This window comes from Eurosta solidaginis, chromosome 4 (assembly GCF_040869045.1).
Source record: "Eurosta solidaginis isolate ZX-2024a chromosome 4, ASM4086904v1, whole genome shotgun sequence".
Taxonomy (NCBI): Eukaryota; Metazoa; Arthropoda; class Insecta; order Diptera; family Tephritidae; genus Eurosta; species Eurosta solidaginis.
Window position 1 is genome coordinate 76,913,230 of NC_090322.1, and position 24,653 is coordinate 76,937,882.

The following is a 24,653-nucleotide window of genomic DNA, read 5'->3' on the forward strand; positions in this document are numbered from 1 at the left end:
GGTATACTGGGTAAAGACTTTCTTCATCATAACAAATGTGTAATAAATTACTCAAATAGTAGCATCTCATTCTGGGCAAATAAAGAAAAAGTCATTATGCCAATCCTACACGGAACAGAAAGAGATATGTGTATTATACCACCAAGATGCGAAGTTTTTCGAATTTTCTGCCCCTATTACCGTTTACAACTAAACTCTGGTTGAGTTGAAATTTCGCAATTTGGTATTACAGATTACAACTCAACCTGTCAAAAAAAATTTCGGTTGAGTTGTCTAGTCTTACAACTTTTTGTGGCATTGCCGTTTACAACCTTGTGTTGGTGTAGTTGTCAAAGACGTCAAAATCTTAGAACTGCTTACTAGCAGTTGTCTCATGCAATTTTGCAGTTGTTTTGAAAAATGTTACGTTTTAGAAGACGGTTCACCACCTAATTTTTAACAAAGATGTTCAAAGTTGGTATCAAAAGACACGTTTCAACCTCCGATTTAAGAATCCGAAAACAAAAATTGTAATTCTTTGCGACAGCATGACACTGCTAATACGCGTCCAAAAATATCGAGACGCGTATTAATCTCGAGAACAATAATCCGAAGGCGGAAAAAGAAACATTTTATCTCTTTTCCGGAGATATTTGTAGTTGAAGTTGGCGATTTTCATGTGGTTGTTGTAATGTTGTTGTCTTTTTTCGGTTTTTTTTTAATGTCTTTTGAACGAGTTAAAATTTTTATTTTCCGCCTTCGGATTATTAATACTGATGCCAAGACGCATCGTTTAATACCTCTCTCGATATTTTTGGACGCGTATTAGCAGTGTCATGCTGTCGTAAAGAATTACCACAAAAATTAAAAATTTTATTTGTAATAAAATCTAATTTCATGTGGTTGTTGTATTTTGTACACAGCTATGCAGAAAGGTGTTGGACCCAACCAGAGTTATTTTTACGAATCGCGGCCAAAGGCCGCCAACGCAGAAAGATGTTCTGTGCAAAAAAACTGTGGAACGGGCCTCATATTTCGGACCCTCTCGGGCCATTTTATGGGTCTTTGTAAATATCTTTCAAAAGAAATAAAATTTTTAATTTCCGCTTTCGAATCCTAAAAACGGAGATGGAAACCCGTCTTTTGATACCACCTTTGATAAGAGTTAGATGGTGCACGGGCTTATAAAACGTTACCAAAAAAAAGCAAAAAATTTAAAGCCGGTAGTTAAACCTTTTTTAATCAAACAATAATCAACAATTTTGTACACATTTCTAGAAAAAACAACGTTTAAACGAATTACATTGAATAACTTTTTGACTTTAGTTGGACGAGGCTGGCCGCAGTTCGGATGCAGCCAAAATAGGTGAAATTATGCGAGTCCCATTGATACTTATCACTACTCCTGGGAATCCTATTTGAGTAAAATACAGTTTTTTCTGTTTGGGTTTAAATCTACTTCGCACAAATACGCTCCTCAATAATATCTAAAACCAGTCCAACACCAAAATCATTTCCACATTATATTTGATAGCTGCCGTCAGCAAGGAATCGGAGTATGGTGCATAATTTTAAAATACGAACGCGTATGCGGAAAAGGTCCTTAATTTTGTTTAGTACTGAGTAAAACGCTTCCCTTCAAATCTGCAAAATAATTTCATATGAAATTCATTATTTGTCACTTAAACATGTTTGGTAGTTCCAAGGAATTGGAATGATTACGCGAATGTTTTCCGTATTCGCGAAATGTCAATCACGAACATTTTTGTCATTATAAAATAGATTTCATATAATATTAATAAAAAAATCACATTTGAAAATGCTTAAATTTCTGCCACAAATTGATCAGCTGTTTATTTATCTGTCAAATCATCACTTTCTGAAGTTGGCAACTCAATTCAATTTCAACTGAAATAAGTTGTAATTCGTAATACCAAACAGGAGTTGAGTTGTCTTAAAGTTGAGTTGTTTTATTTACAACCCAACTAAGTTGAGTTGTAAACGGTAATAGGGGCATTCGACTTAGGTCACTCAACAACTCCACTTTTCGTTGAATCTCAAGAAATACAAAAAGGCGTATTTACCGCAAGATGTAGTACAAATTCCAATAATCCAATCATAAAATTAATCAATACCACAAGTGAGGTACAATTCGTACACAAAAATTCTATTAAAGCAGAAAACTTATCTAATTATCACGTCTACGTAATCGACAAAACTAAGTCAGATGAGAAGCGAATTAACGAAATAACTTCGATTTTAAAAGATCAAATTCCAAAAGATGCACCATCTGAACTTTTAGATCTATGCATACAATATGCTGACATATTCGCGCTTGACAACGATAACATGACGTTAAATAATTTTTATGAGCAGAAATTGCGGTTAACTGACAACGAACCAGTGTATGTAAAGAATTATCGTCTACCCTATTCGCAGCGGGAAGAAATTAACAGACAAGTTACAAAATTATTAGAAAATGATTTAATAGAAGAAAGCTATTCTAACTACAACAGTCCTCTTATCTTAGTTCCTAAAAAGAATTTAATGGCAAAAAAGCATACCGAATGTGTGTTGACTTTCGCGCAGTTAACAAGAAGCTAATAGCAGACAAATTTCCATTAGCACGAATCGATGATATTTTAGAAAATCTTGGCAGAGCCAAATTTTTCTCAACCTTAGACCTTTTTTCTGGATTTCACCAAATACCATTACACGTAGATTCGCGCGATATAACCTCATTTTCTACTGATCGCGGAGCGTATCGATGGAAGGTATTGCCATTTGGGTTGAACATTGCACCAAATTCGTTTTCTAGGATGATGACCATCGCATTTTCAGGAATACCACCTAATGTAGCTTTTCTTTATGTAGATGACATTATAGTTATCGGCTGTAGCGAATCCCATCACATTAAAAATTTGTCTAAAGTATTCAATACTTGTAGATCATTCAACCTTAAACTCAATCCAAGTAAATGTAATTTTCTAAGACCAGAAGTAACATTCCTAGGACACAAATGCTCAGCTGAAGGTCTGTCACCAGACGAATCTAAAATAGACGCAATTCGTAACTATACTAAGCCAACAGACAAGGACGCTGTAAGACGGTTTGTAGCTTTTGCCAACTACTACAGACGCTTTATTCCAAACTTTGCATCTCTAGCAGCACCTCTGAATAGACTGAATAGAAAAAGAGTAGAATTTAACTGGGACGAATCATGCTATAAAGCCTTTGATGCACTAAGAGCATCCCTAATGTCACCAAAGATATTACAATACCCAGATTTTTCCAAACAGTTTACCATTACAGTATACGCTTCTAAGACGGGATGTGGAGCAATACTCAGCCAAGAACATCACGGCAGCGATTTACCCATATGCTATGCGTCAAAATCTTTTAATGAGGCAGAACAAAAGAAAGCCATCATTGAGTTAGAACTCTTAGCCATTTATTTTGCCATTAAACAATTCAGACCCTACGTTTATGGAAATCACTTTATTGTAAAATCAGATCACAGGCCTTTAGTCTATTTATTCACTATGAAAAAACTTTCAAAACTTTCTAGAATTAGACTTGAGTTGGCAGAATACAATTTCACAATAGAGTACATAAAGGGAAAATCAAATGGAGAAGCTGATGCACTTTCCCGTATAACCATTGGCGAAATAAAAGAAGCAACCAAAAATATATTTGCAGTTCAGACTAGGGCTATGAGTAAGAAAAAAGATAAATGTAGTTCTATCGGAAATATAGACTTATGTGAAAATATACAAACATTAAACGTGTATGATAAATTCACTCATACCTTTTCAAAAAAAATTTCTCGTATTAGATCAGAAATATTTCATGATAAAAACAATAAACAATTTTTAAGAATATGCGCGCATATAAAGCATAAAAGTACAATTTTACTTGATTTTGAATGTTCTAACGAAATAAAGAATTTCGATACTTTACTTTCGAGGCTATAAAAAGAAGCCGGAAAACTTAATATTAAGGAAATAGAATGGCCAAAAAACGATTTAATTTTCAAATACATTACAATTACAAATTTTAAAGAAAGAGGAAATAAGCTTTTACAATTTTTAAAAATTATTTTAATGGATCCAATTGAAACAATCACTGATCGGGAACAAAAATCAAAATTATTAGCAATTTATCACAATGATCCCATCACTGGAGGTCACTGTGGAACGAAAAAATTATACGCCAAATTACGAAACAAATTTTACTGGAAAAACATGACAAAAAACATAGTTATGTTAGGAAATGCGAAAAATGTCTTCTGAATAAAGTCAAAATAGGAAATAAAGAAGAACTCGTTCTAACTCCTACTCCTAATAAACCTTTTGACATTGTCGTAATTGATACCATAGGCCCATTGCCAGAATCGAGATATGGTAGTAAGTTCGCGCTTACCATAATCTGCGATCTGACAAAATACTTAATTACAATATCAATACCTGATAAAAGTGCAAAAACCATCGCGTCAGCACTATTCGAAGGCTTTATTTTAATATACGGGGCTATGAAATCCATTAAATCAGATTTAGGCACTGAATTCAAAAATGAAATTTTTGGAAATTTAACCAGTTTATTAAATATTGATCACAACTTTTCTACACCATATCACCACGAAACCGTAGGAATTGTCGAAAGAAACCATAGAGTTTTTAACGAGTACCTACGTGCGTACTTAGATGATACCTTTGATTATTGGGATATATATTTGAGATATTTTACGTTTTGGCATAACACAACGCCAAATACGGTATTCGATAATAAACTTACTCCTTTTGAACTAATTTTTGGAAAAAAGGCCATTGTGCCATCTGAACTGAAGAACGAATGAATTGAACCAATTTATAATATCGAAAATTATTCAAAAGAAGTAAAGTACGAATGCAAAAATGCCACGCCTTGGCTAAAGAGTTAGTAGAAAAACACAAAATAAGGAATAAAGATACATATGACAAAAATGCACAACCAATAGTAGTAAACATAAACGATATGGTTTTAGTTCAAAAAGAACCACGGGAAAAACATAAAAACATATATCAGGGTCCATACCTAGTAACAAATATAGACCGTGTAAATGTAACCATTTTGGATAATGAAAACAAAAAATAAAAAACGGTACATAAAAACCGCATAAGAGGAGTACCTAGATAAATACAATCGGATGTACCCAATTTCATTTTGAGATAGTCAAAAAATTTCATTACGCTAATAAAGCAAATTTCAACCAAAATTTATCATACTTTAAAACCATACTTAATTTAAGTAAAATCAAATTTAAATAAAAATATGTCAAACGATGAAAACAATACGTAACGTAAGTAAAATAAACAAATAGAAAATGTATGTATAAGTTACTATACAAAACCGATATAAATGAAATTTTGAAGTACAAAGAAAACAAACAAAAAGGTATAAAAACTATTAATATTCATATATGTAAATATGTAGGCTTAAAGCACAGATAAATGTAATTAATTAAATTAACTAAGCTAACTTACAGAAAAAAAGAGAATAGTAAATAAACTATTATTATTCATATATGTAAATATGTAGGCTTACAATAAATGAAAAACTAAGCATAACACATATAAGTACAAATAAATGTAATTAATTAAATTAACTAGATTACCTAGCTATATCTGCTGCAAAGGTTCTAATTTTAAATGTAATTAGTTATATTAACTAAGTTGACTTAACTATATCTGCCACAAAAGTCCAATTTTTTTCTCAATTCATTCAATTTGCTATTCGGAAGGCATTTGAAACCCATACCACCAAAAAAGTTGAAGCCGACAAACTTGATCAACTTGTCGACTTCAACCTTTTTTTTCGAAAAGGGGGATGGTGTAACAGCAGCCTTATGATCTCACCCTGTTTCCCACTTGGTGCAACCCTGTTGTCTATTGTGAATAGACAGCAGGTGTTGAAACAAGTTGGAAACGGGGAGGTCGGCAAAAGAAAAAAAGGCGGCGATCATGAAAAGAAGATAATTTTCGGCAGCAACGAGCGTAGACATCTTTTGGAGTGCAACCACCGATTTTAATAAATGAAAATTGTACTTTTTATTCAAAATAACTAAAGTGTTTTTAATTCCCTTTAATTCGGGTCGATAAGCGATTAGAAACCTGTAAAACAACCATTACGGGAATTGTGAAGAAGAAGGCACATATATGGAGGCGGCGCCCTCCACGTCGATATCTGGCTGCCATCAATTTGCCGGCTTGGGGTGACACAGGAGTTCACAAAAGCGTTAACGACCGCAACCAGGCTCGGTGCTTCGGAGCAGCTTGAGCGCCGACCATATGGCCATAGTAGTATAGCGTCATCAATCACAAGACGAACAGACTACATGATTCCCTATCTGCGCTTCGAGGGAGATCTTAAGGCCACAATAGAGGTGGACGGTTGGCGCAAGGGTGCGCAAATGGCGGACGAGGCGATACATGTGTACACCGATGGTTCCAAATTAGTGGAAGAAGTAGGGTCTGCGGTATACTGCGCTGATCCGGAAATAAGCAGATCCTACAGGCTGTCGGATTACTGTAGCGTTTTTCAAGCGGAGATATTAGCCGTAACCAAAGCAGTAGAAACCCTGGAGGAGAATAGCTTAAGCTGCAACCGTGTCAGCAGCAATTAAGGCAATAATCTCGCATAGCACAGCATCTAAACGCGTGTTAGAATGTAAGCAGTCTCTGGAGAGAATCAGGACAGGGAGAAGCATACGTCTATATTGGGTGCCAGGGCATATGGGAATGAAAAAGCGGACGAACTAGCTAACAAGGGCGCATCCCCAAAAGCTTGCTCCGTAGATGTCCCAATTAGATTGAGCGAGATTAAGCGAAGGCGAGAGGTGCGGACGATCGACCAAGCGGGAAAGGCGTGGGTTCAAGCGCGGGGCTGTAAAGCGTCCAAGATTATGTGTAGGTCTTACAACCTTAGACTAACACAGTTGCTTCTATCATTAAAAAGAGAGGACTGTAGACTCATGACGGGTATTCTGACTGGACACTGCCTTCTGGCGTCACATGCCTTTAAATTAGGCTTGGTCAGTGATAGCAGATGTAGGAAGTGCGGGTTGGAGGAGGAAACGATCGAGCACGTTCTGTGCTCGTGCCCTGCACTTGCCAAGCTAAGGCTCCAGCTATTAGGAGTGATACAGCTGTCAGATCTAGAAGCAGCAAGTGGCTTAAGTCCTAGGAAGCTTCTAGTATTTGCCAAGAGGACGGAGTTATTTTATAACATATGTCCTGGTTTTTGATAGGGGTTTTCAGTTTGGTCGTTAAAACAAACTTCTGGTAACACCTACGGACTCAATCAGTCTATGTGAGGTCCTCATAGGCCGGCCAGTTCAACCTACCTACCTACCTTATCTGGGTGCCAATGACATTTAGCGCGGTGGTGGTGCTATGGAGTTTTCTGAAGCCATACTGTAGTGTCAAATTGGGTCACTGCATTTAAATCTGGCAACTCCCCATCCAATATATAAAAAGATGCAACCCTCATATTAACACTTGGTATCACTTAAAATGTTCGAGGGGAATGTTCGAATGACGCGGACATTCAACCCGATTTGTTGAATCTCCCGTTACTCGACTCTATCACGCAATTGCATTATGCGTGTGCTGAGTGCTGCAAGCCCAAAAATAAGTGGCATCGAAATGCCACATACCACATAAATTACATATTGTGGCATGGAAATTAAAGGCAGTATTATCATCGCGCTGCGAACAGCGTGGACACAATGCAACAGCTATGTTACAAACAAAGACAAGGTAATGATGAACATATGAATTGGGAGATGAACCACGAGGAACTAGGAGAAGGAGCTTTCCAGACCAAATCTATCAACGGACTTTTTTACCAGCACTCAGCACATATTATACCAACACAACTGGCGAAGTGAAGTTAATGCAAACTATGTATTCTATTTTAAAAACATATCTTATTGTAATCGTAAGCAAACAAAAAATTTTTGCTAAAATAAAGATTTTTTATACATATTTTTTGCATGCTTTTCAAAGCGATACACTTTTCTATTTGTACATTTACCCTCAATACAAAATGCTTTAGGAAAAAATCAAAATATATTAAAAATTTAATATTGAATTTCTCTTTCTCTTGAAAATTTTTTTTTTGCTAAAATAAAGCTTTTCCTACAGTTTTCTGCAAATATTTTTCTAATGCTTTTTAAATAATGCATTTTTGTATTTAATTCAATGATTGCCATTTCCATTTTTTAGAAGTTTCTGTCAGAAAAGTTAAATGTATTAAAATTGAATTTATCATGTATCACAGAGAGCTTCCTTGGTTTCTTTTAAAAACATTTTTGAGAAATTACTACTGAAATGTAACATATTTTGTAAAAAAAAAAAAAATTATTAATTAAAATACATTAGGCAGTTCAGAGTTTTGTGCATTTACTACGGTTTTGATGTTGCGTTTTTGCCATGATGTTGCTAATGCATAGCCACATAAATTTTTCGCGTTTTGGTGTAACAATACTACACCAATTTGTAAATTCAATGACCATTTGCACAAAATCCTGAGCTACCCTCTTTTCTTAAATATGAATACCTTCGTATACATAAAATACGTGAATTTAATATGAAAAAAATTAAAATATTTTCATTAACTGCAATTTAAACAAAGCATTTCGTTTGCTGTAGAAATTTGATATATGTTCTCGTGAAACAGTTTGGAAATTTTTTTCAAAAGCGGTGCGTACATGATACAATATACGTCATACATTTCATACTTTCAATATAAAGCGATGTGGTCGTAAACAACCCCGTATATTCGGAAAATATTTTGGTTAGGCTTGTGAAAACAAATGCGGTTTTTTTATATTTTTCTCCAATAGCCCGAAAAAAAATATACCAGCCTGTTTCGGTTTTCCATAAAATAAATAAAACCGGAACACGCTTGCCTATTTCCTTTCGCAAAGCCCATTCTGGGGGTCGAGAAACCACAGTCCAAGTGTACTCTTAGGACAGGCTGTCCATTGGTTAGCTAGCGGGGCTAACCTAGTGGGGGACAGTCGGTAAATCCGACTAAGCTAGGCACGGAAGGGGGTAGGCATTTCTCTAGCCTATAATTTAGAGAAAATTCGCAGACCGGATGTTCCTTTGTTTTCAAAAAAAAAAACAAATTATATAATTTTCTTAACCAGACTTACCATTTTATAAAATTTATACCAAACGCGACAAATGCTAACCATATTTTCAAATAATGATCGGATTTACAAAATATTTACCTGATTTACAAAATTTTTTCTTTTAAAATAATAATTTTCAATAAAATTACCGTGTTTCAAACACATGTCCGATTCTGAGGGCAATTCCAGCGATAAATCAAGCTCTAAAGGAAGGTGTTTACTAGCTCGTCAATAAGATTTTTTGAGATTTAATGACTCATATATCACAGAAAATAATAATTCAAATTTGCAGTCAGAAACTAATATTATAAACACTCAGCCTTCAACAAATTCGTATAATAATTGAGACAACCTACTAACTAGCGCTTCCAATTTTCAGTCAGAAGCTGACTTCCAATTCTCGTTCTACTTCAAATTATTCTAATTTGCCTTCGACAAATAATTCTTCAGATTTGCAATCGGATAACAATATTTCAATCATGGCAACCTCAGAACAGAAAAAGTTGTTCATTACCAGTTGCGCCCCAATTATTAGAGACAACTACAGCGGCGATTCGCTGGTATTAGAATCTTTTATCGACAAAATAAAATTAATTGAAGTCTTCTCAGATGAAAATTTAAATAGCACTTTTATTGCATTTTTGATATCCAAACTTGAGGGAAAAGCACGCGAAGCATTGCCAACCGTGATAAACTCAGTTGAGGACATAAAGACTGCCTTAAGAAATAGAATAAAACCGGACAACTCGAAAGTTGTTTCTGGTAAAATTGCGTCCTTACATGTCATCAATAATAACTACTCGGACTTTGCTAAGCGCGTTGAAGAACTATCCGACGCATTGGAACGTTCTTTGCTTATTAAAGGTATGACACAAGCCAAGGCACATGAAATGGCCGTAGAACAAACAGTGAATGTGTGCAGGTCGAACACTCGTTCAGAATTAGTCAAATCTATCCTGGCTTCAACTACCTTCAGTGATTCAAAAGACGTAGTTGCAAAAATGATAGTTGAACGTAGTAATGAGGTAAAAGAAAGACAAGTACTAGCATTTCGTTCTCGTGGTAATTGGCAAAGTAGTTTTCGAGGAAATTATAGAGGTAATAATTTCAATAGTAGGTACAACAATCCAAATGCAAGATTCAACAATAACAACAGAAATAACTACAACAATAATAATTACTGGTACAATAATTCTAATAGAAGTAATAATGACAGACAGCTTTAGTAGAAACAATCAGCCTAGTAGCAGTAACAATAATGCTAATAATAATAATAGACGGTCAAATTCGCGAAGTATTGCCAATGTACGCGCTTTAAACGTGAACGACCCTCAGGAGCGAACACTGGGGGATCGGAATCACGATTTAGACAATTAAACAAATCTTCTTCAAAAGATTTAAAACCAACTACTGCTTGAACCTTAATTATTCAGATTTTATTGAACTTCAATGTAGCGATTCCTACAAACTTTGTACTTTTCTAGTAGATTCTCCAGCAGATATTTCTTTAATCAAAATTTCAAGTTTATCTCAAAATTGTAACTTTAATAGTAACGAAGTAATCAACATAACAGGCGTAACAATTTCAACTTTAGGAACCTCAAAAACCAGCTTAATTGCATATAATTTTTGTAATACCACATACTTTACATGTATTTAACGACGATTTCAATATACCTTCAGACGGAATACTCGGCAAAGACGTTTTAAAATTAAATAAATGTATTATTAATTATGCAAGCGATAGCATAACTATTAATACCGGCTTAAAAACTCTAAATATTCCAATTTTGCACGACACAAGTACCGATTCTTTAGTTATTCCTCCGAGATGTGAAGATTATCGGTTATTTAAATTACCAAAATGCGACAATCCTGTTTTCGTAGACTCACAAGAAATCTGTAGTGGGGTTTTTACGGCAAATGCACGTTGACACAAACAATCCGGTTCTAAATATTTTAAATGTTACTGACGAACTAAAACATGTCAACAATTGCAATATCGTAACAGAAGATATCACCAACTACAATGTCTACAAAATTAATGAAACTTCTAAAGATCAAAAGCGCTTAGAGGAATTAACGAAAATTTTGAATAATCAAATGCCAGGTTATGCTCAAAAACAATTGCTAGATTTATGCTTAAAATATGCCGATATATTCACTTTAAAAACTGATCGTATGACTTTAAATAACTTTTACGAACAAAAACTACGTTTAACTGATAAAAATCTAGTCTAAATAAAAAAAAATATCGTTTACCATATACACAACGCGAAGAAATTAAGAAACAAGTCGAAAATTTAATGCGAAATGATTGAATAGAACCCAGCTTTTCTAATTATAACAGTCCTTTAATTTTGTACCGAAAAAGGATCCTACAGGCCAAAAGTCTTATCGTATGTGCGTTGATTTCAGAGCAGTCAACAAAAAGCTTATCGCAGACAAATTTCCGTTGGCACGCGTAGACGACATACTCGACAATCTTGGCAGAGCCAAATACTTTTCAACTTCAGATCTTTTTTCTGGTTTTCACCAAATACCACTTCATGTCAATTCTAGAGACGTTACATCTTTCAGTACAGATCGATGAGCTTTTCGTTGGAAAGTTTTACCTTTCGGTTTAAATATAGCACCAAACTCTTTTTCACGTATGATGTCATTAGCATTTTCAGGCATTTCGCCAAATCAAGCATTTATGTACATTGACGATGTTATCGTCATCGGTTGTAGCGAGACACATCACCTCAAAAATTTAGAAAAAGTATTCGAAACTTGTAGAAAGTTCAATTTAAAGTTAAATCCCGACAAATGAAATTTCCTTCGTTCCGAAGTAACTTTTTTAGGCCATAAATGTACCTCAAAAGGCCTGCTGCCAAATGATTCAAAAATAGACGCAATTAAAAAATACACTAAGGCTAAAGACAAAGACGCTGTTAGGCGATTCGTTGCATTTACAAATTATTATAGGCGTTTTATACCTAACTTTGCGTCACTGGCAGCCCCTTTAAATCGTCTAAATCGAAAAAAAGTTGAATTTGTTTGGGATGATGCTTTCGAAAAATTAAGGTTATCATTAATGTCTCCTCAACTATTACAATACCCTGATTTTTCAAAAGAATTTATTATCACTGTAGATGCATCTAATAGTGGTTGTGGCGCTATATTAAGCCAAAAACATGGAGGTAATGATTTACCGATTTGCTTTGCATCAGAATCGTTCAATAAAGCCGAACAGAAAAAAGCAATCATAGAGTTTGAACTTTTAGCAATACATTTTGCTATTAAACATTTTCGGCCGTATGTTTACGGTACACATTTTACGGTAAAATCAGACCATATACCTTTAGTTTATCTATTTAATATGAAATATTCTTCCTCGAAACTCTCTAGAATCAGATTAGATTTGTCAGAATACAACTTTACAATTGAATATATTAAAGGAAAATTGAATGTTGTGGCTGATGCACTTTCTCGTATAAGTATAGACGAAATTAAAGATCCGACAAAACACGTTTTAGCCGTTAAAACGCGATCACAAACTAAACAAACAGATAATAAAGTACAGGTCTATGATAAATTTTCATACGTTTTTTCAAAAAAGATACCGCGAGTAAAATCAACTATACAATTTAATAAAAATAAGGAGATCTCCAATATACAAATTTATGCGCATTTAAAACATAAAAAATATAATCTACTTAATCTCGTGACTGTTAACGAAATAACGAATTTAGATGAGTTACTTTCGAGGCTAGAAAAAGCAGCCGACAATCACAATATTAAACAATTAGAATGGCCAAAAAATTATATATTTTTCAATAATTATACAATTACAAATTTTAAAATCCGCGGAAATGAAATTTTAAAATCATTACAAATAATATTTACGGACCCTGTAGAGACCGTAACAGACAATGAACAGAAACAAAAACTTACGACAATTTATAACGAAGATCCAGGCCATTGCGGAACGAAAAGGTTATATGCCAAATTAAGAACTAAATATTACTGGAAAACATGACCCGTGATATAGCGAAATTTGTGAAAAATTGCAATAAATGTCTTTTAAATAAAGTGAGACCCAAAACAAAAGAAAACCTTGTCCTTACGCCAACACCCTGTAAACCATTTGACATAGTAATTGTCGATACAATAGGTCCACTTCCAGAATCAAACTATGGTAACAAGTTCGCTGTTACTATGATTTTTGACTTTTCAAAATACCTGGTAACAGTAGCTGTACCAGATAAATCGCATGTGCTATTTTTTAAACCTTTATATTAACATATGGCACAATGAAAGCCATTAGATCCGATTTAGGGACGAAATACAAAAATGAATTATTCTCGGAATTAACAAAACTTTTAAAAATTAATCATGATTTCTCAACAGCTTATCTCCACGAAACTGTTGGTACTGTTGAAAGAAACCATAGAGTCTTTAACGAATATTTACGTGCATATCTAGATGAAACGTATTCAGATTGCGATACATATTTGAAATACTTTACATTTTTACATAATACTAAAATTTGATAATAAATTTACTCCTTTCGAATTAATATTTGGCAGAAAATCTTCAATGCCACATGTATTACAAAAGAAACAAATCGATCCGATTTATAATGTAGAAAATTATACAAAAGAGCTAAAATATAGAATGCAAAAATCTCATAAAATGGCAACAAATTTGATCAATAAACATAAAATTAGAAATAAAGAATTATACGATAAAACGGCTAAACCTTTAGAAATTAAAATTAATGATAGGGTTTTAGTAGAAACAGAACCGAGAAATAAACATAGAAATATATATCAAGGTCCCTTCATAATAAAGAATATCGATGGACCAAATGTAACAATTTACGATGAAATTAATAAAATTGAGAAAACAGTACATAAAACCGTATCCAAAAATTTAATTAAAATTGATAGTACTTTTAAATTTTACTAATTAATCTTTAAATATAAATATATTTTAAGAATGCGCCAATGAATGTGAAAAAAAAATTGTTTAATGTTAATTTCGATACGGGCTAATTTACTAAATATAAGTCACCTAAATAATACATAAAAGATAGCAACTTACTTACGTTAATTAGTAGTAGTAGTTGCTTATACAATAAGCTTACCATACAAAATAAAAACGATAATAACGGCTCACTTCAAACTAAAGTAAATTATCAAAGTCTAAAAATTTACTTTTCTTACATATTTCTTTTTTTGCAAATTTTAATTTTAACTCTTTTTGATATAGCCTAAAGAAGAATGTGGCAAGACTGATCACCTTGCCAAATTCTTCTTTTCTAAAGGGGGATGATGTAGTGCCAAATTGGGTCACTGCATTAAACTGCATTTAAATCTGGCAACTCCCCATCAAATATATAAAAAGATGCAACCCCCATATTAACACTTGGCATCACTTAAAATGTTAGAGTGGAATGACGCGGAGATTCAACGGGTTGAATCTCCCGTTACTCGATTCTATCACGCCATTGCATTATGCGATCTTCCCGTTATGCACTTTTGCATACCGGCAGGGCTGCTTTTGAAGCGTCAGCATCTTTTCAATAGTTTTCAGTTTGAAGTGAACCGGCACCTAGTCAACAACGCGATATTGTGTTAAAGTGCGCTCGGTGATTGTAACCGCAACTAATAAAAACTGTACATACGTTCATTAAAGAAAACTTAAAAAAAGACTAAGTGACATTCAAAAGACAAATAAAGAAATTTAAATAAAACTAAATAAATCGAAAGAAAATTAAATTAGTTTTTATTGTTTTTGAGTGTACGTGCGCTGGGGGCTGCAAGCCCAAAAATAAGTGGCATCGAAATGCCACTTTACAATACTGATGACAGGCTAGCTGCAAATTTACTTTGAAGTAGGGGAGCAAAATGGCTTCAAGCGTCTTGGCTACTGGCGATAGGAGAGATATCGGGCGATACGACTCCTTTGTTAGCTGGTTTCCCAGGCGTTAGTAGCGGGACCACCTTGGCCATTTCCATTTTACGGGAATGACAAAGGTGGAAAGAGACAGGTTGAAGACATGTGCTAAATTTCCTTCCATAGGCTTTTAAGCATCGGTATGGCTATGCCGTCTGGGCCCACTGCTTTGGAAGATGTTGTTGTTGTTCGCTGTGCTTTGCCTCATCCAATAGGTGCGACCGATCACAAATTGTCATCAATATCCTCTAACGGGAGTCCAAGGAACCTTGCTGTTTCAACAGGGGTGGACCATAATGAGAGGCTTTGGTTCCACAATATAGTTAAAGAGATAGTTGGTGTTATGTGGGGACACGTTACAAGCAGGACATATTTTATTTTATTTTATTTTTATTTTAAACTAGCTTTACCCGGCGTATGTTGTAACGCCCGAGATCAAATGAATGTTGCGTTATTTTTTTCTTTTTTTTTTGTTGATAATTTAGTTTATTGTTCTGTAAATTGAATTGAATTATGTACGCATATGTGGTGAAATTTTCGTTTAAAACATTTTATTATAGTGTCTTATTGTAATGCAAGTGGGTACACAATATTTTGGTTTTTTCCGTTCGGTGCAAAGATAAACACATTTTTTGGCGTTCCAACTATAGAGCAAGCAACATATATCTGGCCATGGGAAAAGCATGGACTCTCTAAATTTAATCCAGCAACAGTAAGCGCTTGTCCTTGTGCTTTGTTGCTTGTAATTGTCTACTGAACTTGGGGTAGCTGCTCATTTCAGATGCTTTCATCTTTCTTCTTTTTCACCCTCGGAAACACTTGAGGATATTATTGAGTATGTGATTAAACATACTAATCTAAATAACCGTACATATGTAAATTTTAAACTTGGTGTAGATGAATTACATTTTGATAATGTTCTGAAGCCTGAGTTGTGGCCAGTCAATGTGACGATCTGCCACTTCCGTTTTTTTCAAAAGGATGCAAAAGTACAACAGCGGACTTAGTACATAGTGTCAATCACATGCCATGCAAATATATCAACATCTTTTTTCAAAATGTTTCTGGCCTTAGAAGTAAGACCGAAAATGTGCGCCTATTTAGTTATTTATTGGAGTATGATGTATTTGTCATCTTTAACTGTTAGTGACACGCTTTTTGATCAACTTTGTCTGCGGATTCATAGCTCTTTGGGTCAACTGCTCATTTGTGCTTCATACATTCTGCCGTCCAGCCCAGAAAGTATTTATAAGGCTCATGTAAATAATATCTTAAATCTTAAGCGAAGTTTAGGAGAAACTCAGCTATGTGTACTTGGGGATTTTAATTTAAGTAATGTTAGCTGGATCTCTCTTGAAAACAATCTCTATTTAACTCCTACTAGTATTAACAGACAGCTCTAATGAATCGTATCTTATTGATAATTTTGGAGGGATTGGTTTATCTGAAATTAATAAAAAAAAATAAAAATTAATAGTTTCCATAATTCTTTACATCGCACTCTTGATTTAATTTTTGTAACTAACAATATTAGTTTTGTTTTCTTGGAACCTGCGTCTTCAATTTCGCCACCAAACTTTCATCACATTGCCCTTAAAGCTTGAAATTCAGTTCTTTGAGTATTTTTGTTTCCTACATCAAATATGAAAACATCGTTCAATTTTCGAAGATGTGATTTTAATCGTTTAAATTCTGCTTTACGTGGAGTTGATTGGGATGCTATGTTTGGCGAAAGTGAAGTTGGAAAGTCTTTCAATGTATTTAAAAATAAAATTCATAAGATTTGCGAAAAAGCCGTGCCGGCATATAAAAAGAAAATTTATAAATCTCCCTGGCAAAATAGTGAGCTCAAGCATCTAAAAAATTTGAGAAACAAGTTCTTTAAAAAATATAAGATTACTACTCAGCGTCGATTTTATGATTTGTTTATTGTTTATTATAAAAAATTTAACAATCTTGATAAGTCTTTATAGGCTAAGTACGTTAGAAATTTTGAGGTAAACATCAAGAGCAATCCGAAGAACTTTTGGAATTACATAAACTCCATGAAGAGCGTATCTAGCATACCGAAATCAGTATGCTACAATAATATTATTGCCAACTCTGTTAATGAGGCTGCTAATCTCTTTGCAGACTTCTTCTCGGCAAACTTTATCACAGATAATTATTTAACTGTGGAAGATACAGATAACATACACAAGTTAATTAAGTCTCCCTCCGCTAATAATTTTGGTTCACTTACTCTCACAGAGGCAGACATAGTTGAGGGGATTATAAAACTTAAAGATTCCTCCAGAACTGATGTTGACAATCTTTCAGTTATTCTATTAAAAATTGTCCTTCGCTAGTACGACCGTTAATGATTATATTCAATAAGTCATTGGCATCGGGTATTTTTATTGATGACTGGAAACAAGCATCCGTCACTCCCATTTTTAAGTCAGGCAACAAAAGTAACTGTTCTAATTACAGGCCTATTTATAAATTGTCTACAACTTCGAAGCTTTTTGAATGTGTTGTCAAAGACAAGCTTTATTTTAGTATTAAGCACCTGATTTGCGCCAATCTGCATGGTTTTGTCCCGGCCAGATCCACAATAACGTGAAATGGGAAGTACATACGATTTAGCACTGTTAAGGGCAACGAGATTCGTAGATGCCCAATGGGATAAGGATAAAAGGTCACTGTTAAACTTGGCACAAAGTTCAGAGGCTTGCCCCAGCACCGCTGACATATAGATCTGGATATCATCAGCGTAGGCATGTATATACGCATACTGGCAGGTGCTGAAGATGTCATTATTTATAAATAATAGCGGTCCCAATATAGAACCTTGGGGTACACCAGCGAGCAATGGCCTAATGTCAGATAATTCCGATCCAACCTTAACACGCTGCGCTCTAACCCCCCCCCCCCCCCCCCCCCCCCCCCCCCACCAGGTAGCTCATTAATTTTACCGCAGAGTCACTAAATCCGAAGTAGGCTTTCAGCTTCATACATAGCAAACTATGGTTAACTGATTCAAATGCCTTTGAAAAGTCGAGCATACACAACAATGTTAATTGATTTTTGTCATAGGATAGACGTATGTCATCCAGAATTTTTATAATAGCTGTGGCGCAGCTGTGCTTAGTTCTAAAACCCGACTGCAGCGGTGAAAGCAATTTGTATACAGTTATGTGCGAGTGGATTTGTTGAGATAACAGGGACTCAAGGGTCTTCGATAGAGCGAGAAGGATGCTTATGGGACGAAAATCAGACGGACTAACGTATGGTGAATGAAATCCGAACACAACTTGTGAACACAAAAACTAAGTAGCCATAATATTTTAAAAACAAATTTCAATGCATTAAATTAATGGGACATCTTCGTGACATTTTCGCGAAAAATATATTTATATGGGCACACCATTAGTAGTCAAAATGTCTTTGAACGAGTTTCAGCGGCGCGAATTAGTTTGGAAATTTTGTGAAAGTAATCCTTACAAAAGCACAAATGTAATATTTCATCATTTTAGGGACATGGGATTTAAGAAAACATCCATATATATTTTCACAGTTGAAATATTTAAATTTATAAAACGAAAATGTTTGTAGTTTGAATGTCTGAACATCAATCTTATTTATTAAACAAATTCTTTCTCTTTTATAGATACATTCTTAACCTACACATTCATAATTACCTTAATACTAAAAATATGTACATTTGTATTAACACTAATCATACATGTAAATTTGTATACACGGTATGCATATATGTACATATATTTGTAAGCATTTAGATGATTTTTATATTTTATTGTAACTTAATATTGTATTGAAAGAGTTTTTGGATTTAATTTCTGATTTGCTGACCTTCATACTTTTATTATTTGCATCTTACATGTATTTTTTTTTTGTTTTTGTACAAGTCCTTTTTTTCAAAATTTTAAATTTAACGATTATTTTACAGATAAAGAATTTTTTAAATTTGTTTTGCACAGCCGGTCTTTAAGAGCGTCGACTCACTTAAAAATCGGCATGTTCTTACAAATCGAGTAAATTGGAATGATTATTTGTTTTAATTTAACAAAAGATATTTTAAATGGGTTTAAGTCTATTCTTATGGACTATTATTTCTTTTGTTTTGTTTGTACTATCTCTATTTTCTAAATTATACCGCACTACTTTCTTATAGAAATTTTTCTATGTATATGATTTACCTTAAAAAAAATTTTTTTTTTGTTTATCTATCTACCGAGGGTTAGAGTAAAGTATTTTCCTAATATGTAAAAATATGATCCTATGAGACCTAGGCAATAAATGATTTTATTTATTTTATTTCATTAAACTAATTAGCATATTATTCAAGTCTTTTTTCTTTTGACATTTTTTTTTCTCATTCATAATAAGATGAATTTGTAATGGATTGTATAGACAATAGATGGGTTGCTGATGGAAGAGCGGGGTAGCTATGTATTGATAGTAGTGGAAGGTACAGTGGGTGCAAAACAAAATTTGCGTATTTTTAAACGTTCTTTTTATATTCTCAATAATTTCATATTTTCCAGCCATTTCTTTGATCTTATTTGTCATGCGGCCACCAGGACAGAATCGTCATGACTTTTATGAAGAATTATTTTTATTTTTATTCCGGGATTTGTCACATGCACAACCTCTTTGGTTAATGCATAAATGTGTTTTTCTTATAAATACCAAGTCCTGCTTTGGCGGCATTCGCACAACGTGTGTACAGCCTGATAAGTAATTGTCCTAAGTCAATTTTATCATCTACAATCAGGTTTCTTGTATTTCCTACGCTACCATTTTTCTATCCTAAGATGAAAACGAGTGTGACATGCCTATTGCTGCAAATTTATATAGCGCTTCACTTATATTTTTATAGGTTCTCTTTGTGACTTTTCTTCATTTTTTCTTTTGTTGTTATGGGCTGGTTGAAAAATATGTATTTTTTTTGTTAGGTTTTGCTTCCTTCCACTGTCTTAGAATTTCCCATTGCTTCCTGACCATCTTTGTCAGGAACATTCAGCGGAATTATGCGAATTTTGATTTGCTGTTCGCTTTAGACAGGGCTGCCTTTATTGTCGATTGTGACATTTTTAAGACTTACTATTTCGGATTTTACTTTAATTGTTTATTGCTCTTCCTCCGCTTTGAGTTTAGAAATTTGGGTATGAGGAAAAAGGGATATTAAACGCGCTATTGCACGTTATTCATTTGCCTATATTTAAATTTCATATAGGTTTTAAGTACAGCTGCTATCGCTATGATTAATAGCACGATAACGCAGATTAAAACTGCTAGCCAAACATCTGGGATGTTTGGGGCAGCTTTTGTTTCTGATTCAGCTGGTGGTTCATATTTTGATATCCTGTTCTCTGATGTTTCAGAGTTTCCTTTTCCTACCTCGTAGCCAGCACTGGCTATCATAATGCCTTGGGCTATTTTTGTCCACCAAGACATTTTGAAAGTTAATAAGATGATAGATATTTTGTTTTATAACCTTTTATTTTGTCAAAATTGTTGATTAAAAATATTTTTATTTAAAAAAAATATTTTAATATTCCAAAAAAAAATTGTTTTTATACTAACTTAGTGTAGTTTATAATATATTTGAAAATATTTTTATATATTCGTATTAAACAATCTTTTATTCTATACTTTTTTTTCGGATGCTTCTCAACATTTGGCATTTTCGGGGAACACTCTCCTCATCATACGCATTATTTCTTCCACCCTGGTAGTGGGGTTTATAATGTCCTCTATTGTGGGTTCCCTTTCCATACCTATTATCTTCCACCATTTCTTTAAGCCTTCTAATTATTTTTGTAGGTCCCTAGTGTGTCGGGTATTTTCGTCCCACCAATAGAGAGGAATGTCTGAGGAATCTCTTTGCATTTTTATTTATTATTAACAGAGTAATTTTATTTTTTAACCTTATAAAAATGTCCTATGGGCTTTCTCCAAAGAAAAGGTGAAACTGTCTGAAGTTAACTGACTATTTTAAAGAAGTGTCCTAAACATTCCAATTTACTTGAGTAGTTTTCCATATTAACATTATTGTATAAAATTCGTTTCTAAAATTTTTTTTTTGTTTTCCATAAAAAAATTATTTCTAAAGTTAATATATTTAACATTCGTATTTTTCTTAAAATTGCAAATAAATTTGTTCAAAGTTTAACATATATATACTTCCTACACACTTTTCTTTAAATTTTGACAAAGTAGCTTTACATTTTTTCGATTAATTACGAGTCCTATTTAAAAAAAATTCCTAAGCAAAAACTTTCGTTTTTGCTCATAGTTTAGCGTCCATAAAGGCCGCCCAATGTGTTTCTAAATATACTTATGATATGCCGCTTTTCGCCAATCATGATGCCAGTTTAAATCGTAGTGCAAAGTTGTATACCGTCAGTCGAGTTGAAATATTATTCCACTTCTTCTATGCGCATCCAATTGTATCCAAATTTGTGTGTCGCCAGTTTGGTTGAAATGTTATTCCACTTCTTGTATGCGCAATCAGCTGCGTCCAAATTTGTGTGTCGCCAGTTTGATTGAAATGTTATTCCACTTCTTCTATGCGCAATCAGCTGCGTCCAAATTTGTGTGTCGCCAGTATGATTGAAATGTTTTTTAAAAACCGTAATATCCGTTCATGCTCCTTGTCCAAGTAAAATATTCGCCAGTGTTCTTCATCTAGTATTCGCCAGTGCTCTTGATTAGTGTAAAAATTATATTGCTAGGACTTTTTATTAGTCCTCTTTGGCACTAATGTGTGCCCATTAAATTTTGACTAGTATATTTAATATTTTAATATTTGACTAAAAACTTGGCAGGATATCTGTTCAGCAAGATCTAGCGAATTTTGCTTAATGAGCAAATTTTCAGCTAATTGAAGATCAGGCTGGCAGGATCGCCATGAAATATTTAAATTTATAAAACGAAAATGTTTGTGGTTTGAATGTCTGAACATCAATCTTATTTATTAAACAAATTCTTTCTCTTTTATAGATACATTCTTAACCTACACATTCATAATTACCTTAATACTAATAATATGTACATTTGTATTAACACTAATCATACATGTAAATTTGTATACACGGTATGCATACATGTAAATTTGTAAGCATGGTATGCTTACCTCTAGATTTGTATGCATAGTCTGCATGCATGTAGATTTGTATGCACGCTATGCATATATGTAGATTTGTATGCATAGTCTGCATGCATGTAGATTTGTATGCATAGTCTGCATGCATGTAGATTTGTATGCATGCTATGCATATATGTAATTATGTATGCATTCGTCAGCAAATCGATATTCTGTCTGGTTAATTCTCATGATTGGTTGTATGTAAATATTTTGGGGAGAAACTAAAATTGATAATAAGCAGAATTTATTATTTGTGAACAGACAAGAGTTTCATATTCGGTATTCCATTGATGTTAGGTAACCGCTGTGTTAGGTCAATAATTTGTATAATATTGTAATATGATTGAGCTGTTAAAAATGTATTGCATAGGAGTTCATGATGCGTAATGCCGCGGAATGTATTGCATAGGTGGGCATAGACGCTTAATGCTACACAATGGAAGGCAGCGAATTTCAGCCAAAGTATTACTTCGAGTCTAAAAAACGAAAATCTTCCGACAAAGTGATATGTATTCAAAATACTAAACTTCCCGGGAAAGTTTTGTTGTGGCTAACAATCAGCGAGCGTGGGATAAGTGAGCCCGTAATTTTCAAGGGTATTTTAGCCGTTTCTGCTCAGACGTATATAGAGAAATGCATTCCAGAATTTCAAAACTTTATTAAAAAGAGGAAAGTTAGTGTTCCGACTGGATTTGCATATTCACATTATGCAAAAAGTAAGCTAAGGGACGTACGTAGCAGGAAAAGTGAATTTGTATCTAAAAAGTACCACCCCCCAAACGTTCCCCCAGCTGATACCAAAGGAAACTTGTTGGGCAAATTTTAATAGGCGTGTTTATGGGCGTGTTATGCAAAAAAAACGACTTATTTAGTTAATAAAATAAAAAAAAGATTAAAAAGATCGATCGAAAAGATTGAAAACAAACATCGGAAATCAAGAATCAATGAGGAAATTGCCGGAAAAAATACGAAAAGCAAGCCGTAATGGAGCAAATATTTATTTATAAATTTTTCTTATATATCTAGATATTAAACAAATTTACTTTAAATACAAAAAATATCATTTCATACTTTGTTTTGACTATAATACGTTTGTTCAGATTTCATTCACCATACGTTACTGGCACTTTTATTGTTAGCTACCGGAAGATTGATTGCAAGCTTCCATGCATCAGCGAAGCACGAAGTTGTAATACAATGGTCTATGATATGTCATATTATTCGAAACCATTTTGGGCCACCTCTGGATTGCCCCAGGGTAGTATTCTGGGCCCTTTACTATTTATCTTGTTAATTAATGACATTAGTTCTTGCTTCTCATCTACCAAATTTCTGCTTTATGCTGATGAAAGATCTATTCTGAGATCAGTTGTTATAATGGTGTCGTTGTTCTTCAATCTGAGAAGACCGTCTTTTCCTTAATATAAGTAAGTGCCGCACTGTGACGTATGGTAAACTGCTGAGGCCACTTCATACCTCCTGTCATATTGCAGACACTTTTCTTCGAACGACTCTTGGAAGTTAAAGACTTGGGTGTATACTTCGGCTCAAAATTTAATTTTAACACTCACGTCAGCTTCACAATTTCTAATACGCTTTCAATGCTTGCATTTGTCAGACGCCATTCGGCAAACTTCTCTGACCCCTACACACTCAAAGTTTTATGTACGTCCTTTGTGCGGTTCAAACTTGAGTATGCGGCTTTCATTTGGCGGCCTTATCACGCAGTTCACATCAACCGCCTGGAGCGGGTTCAAAAAATTTGTATGCTCTTCGCGCTTACTTCATTACGATTCTCTGAACCGATCCCGTCCTATGAGTATCGATGCCAACTGTAATATCTTCTAAATACAAAAGAATTTGGATGTGCGCTAAAGTGCAGCGCTAAAATCAGATTGTGCTTTATTACTAAATACTTTCTCTTTTATAGAAAAATGACTTACAATACTATTACAATATTTACATACAATACTTGCACACTAAAAATAACTACATTCTATTTCTAAATACCTAGTCAGCAGAATATTCTTATTACCTAACTATGTAATAATGTTTGGTCACTCGCACCGACAAAACAACGCTGTCGATCAGGCATGCTGATCGATACGTGAGTTAGTGAGTGTGACGCTTATGGGTTAAACAACTGTAAATGGATACGGCTCCCCGCTGGGTTCAATATAACTTATCTATGCCGCTATGAGTTATTCGTGTATGGTCGAAAGTGAAATTCATTTACTTGTGCATTACAAGCTGGACTTATTCTGGCATTTACATAACTACAAACATCTTGTATTGTGGTAATGCCACACCATCCACCTTTAAGAAGGGTCACATACACTTGAGAACAATTGTATGTGATCCTTAAAGTGACTTAATGACCCATTTAGAGTTTAC

The 24,653-nt window shown here is 34.0% G+C and overlaps 2 protein-coding genes across 2 annotated transcripts in view; one reads left to right on the forward strand and one right to left on the reverse strand.

Annotated features, from left to right (window-relative positions):
- Coa8 (Cytochrome c oxidase assembly factor 8) overlaps positions 1–24,653 on the forward strand; it is a 100,070-nt gene that overhangs the window by 35,228 nt on the left and 40,189 nt on the right. The gene's annotated exons all lie outside the window — the stretch shown is intronic.
- cactin (cactin, spliceosome C complex subunit) overlaps positions 15,703–24,653 on the reverse strand; it is a 282,033-nt gene continuing 273,082 nt past the window's right edge. Inside the window, exon 3 of the mRNA XM_067782147.1 lies at positions 15,703–16,547. Coding sequence (XP_067638248.1) covers positions 16,518–16,547 — 30 coding nt within the window. The 3' untranslated portion in view covers positions 15,703–16,517. The remainder of the gene's footprint in view (positions 16,548–24,653) is intronic.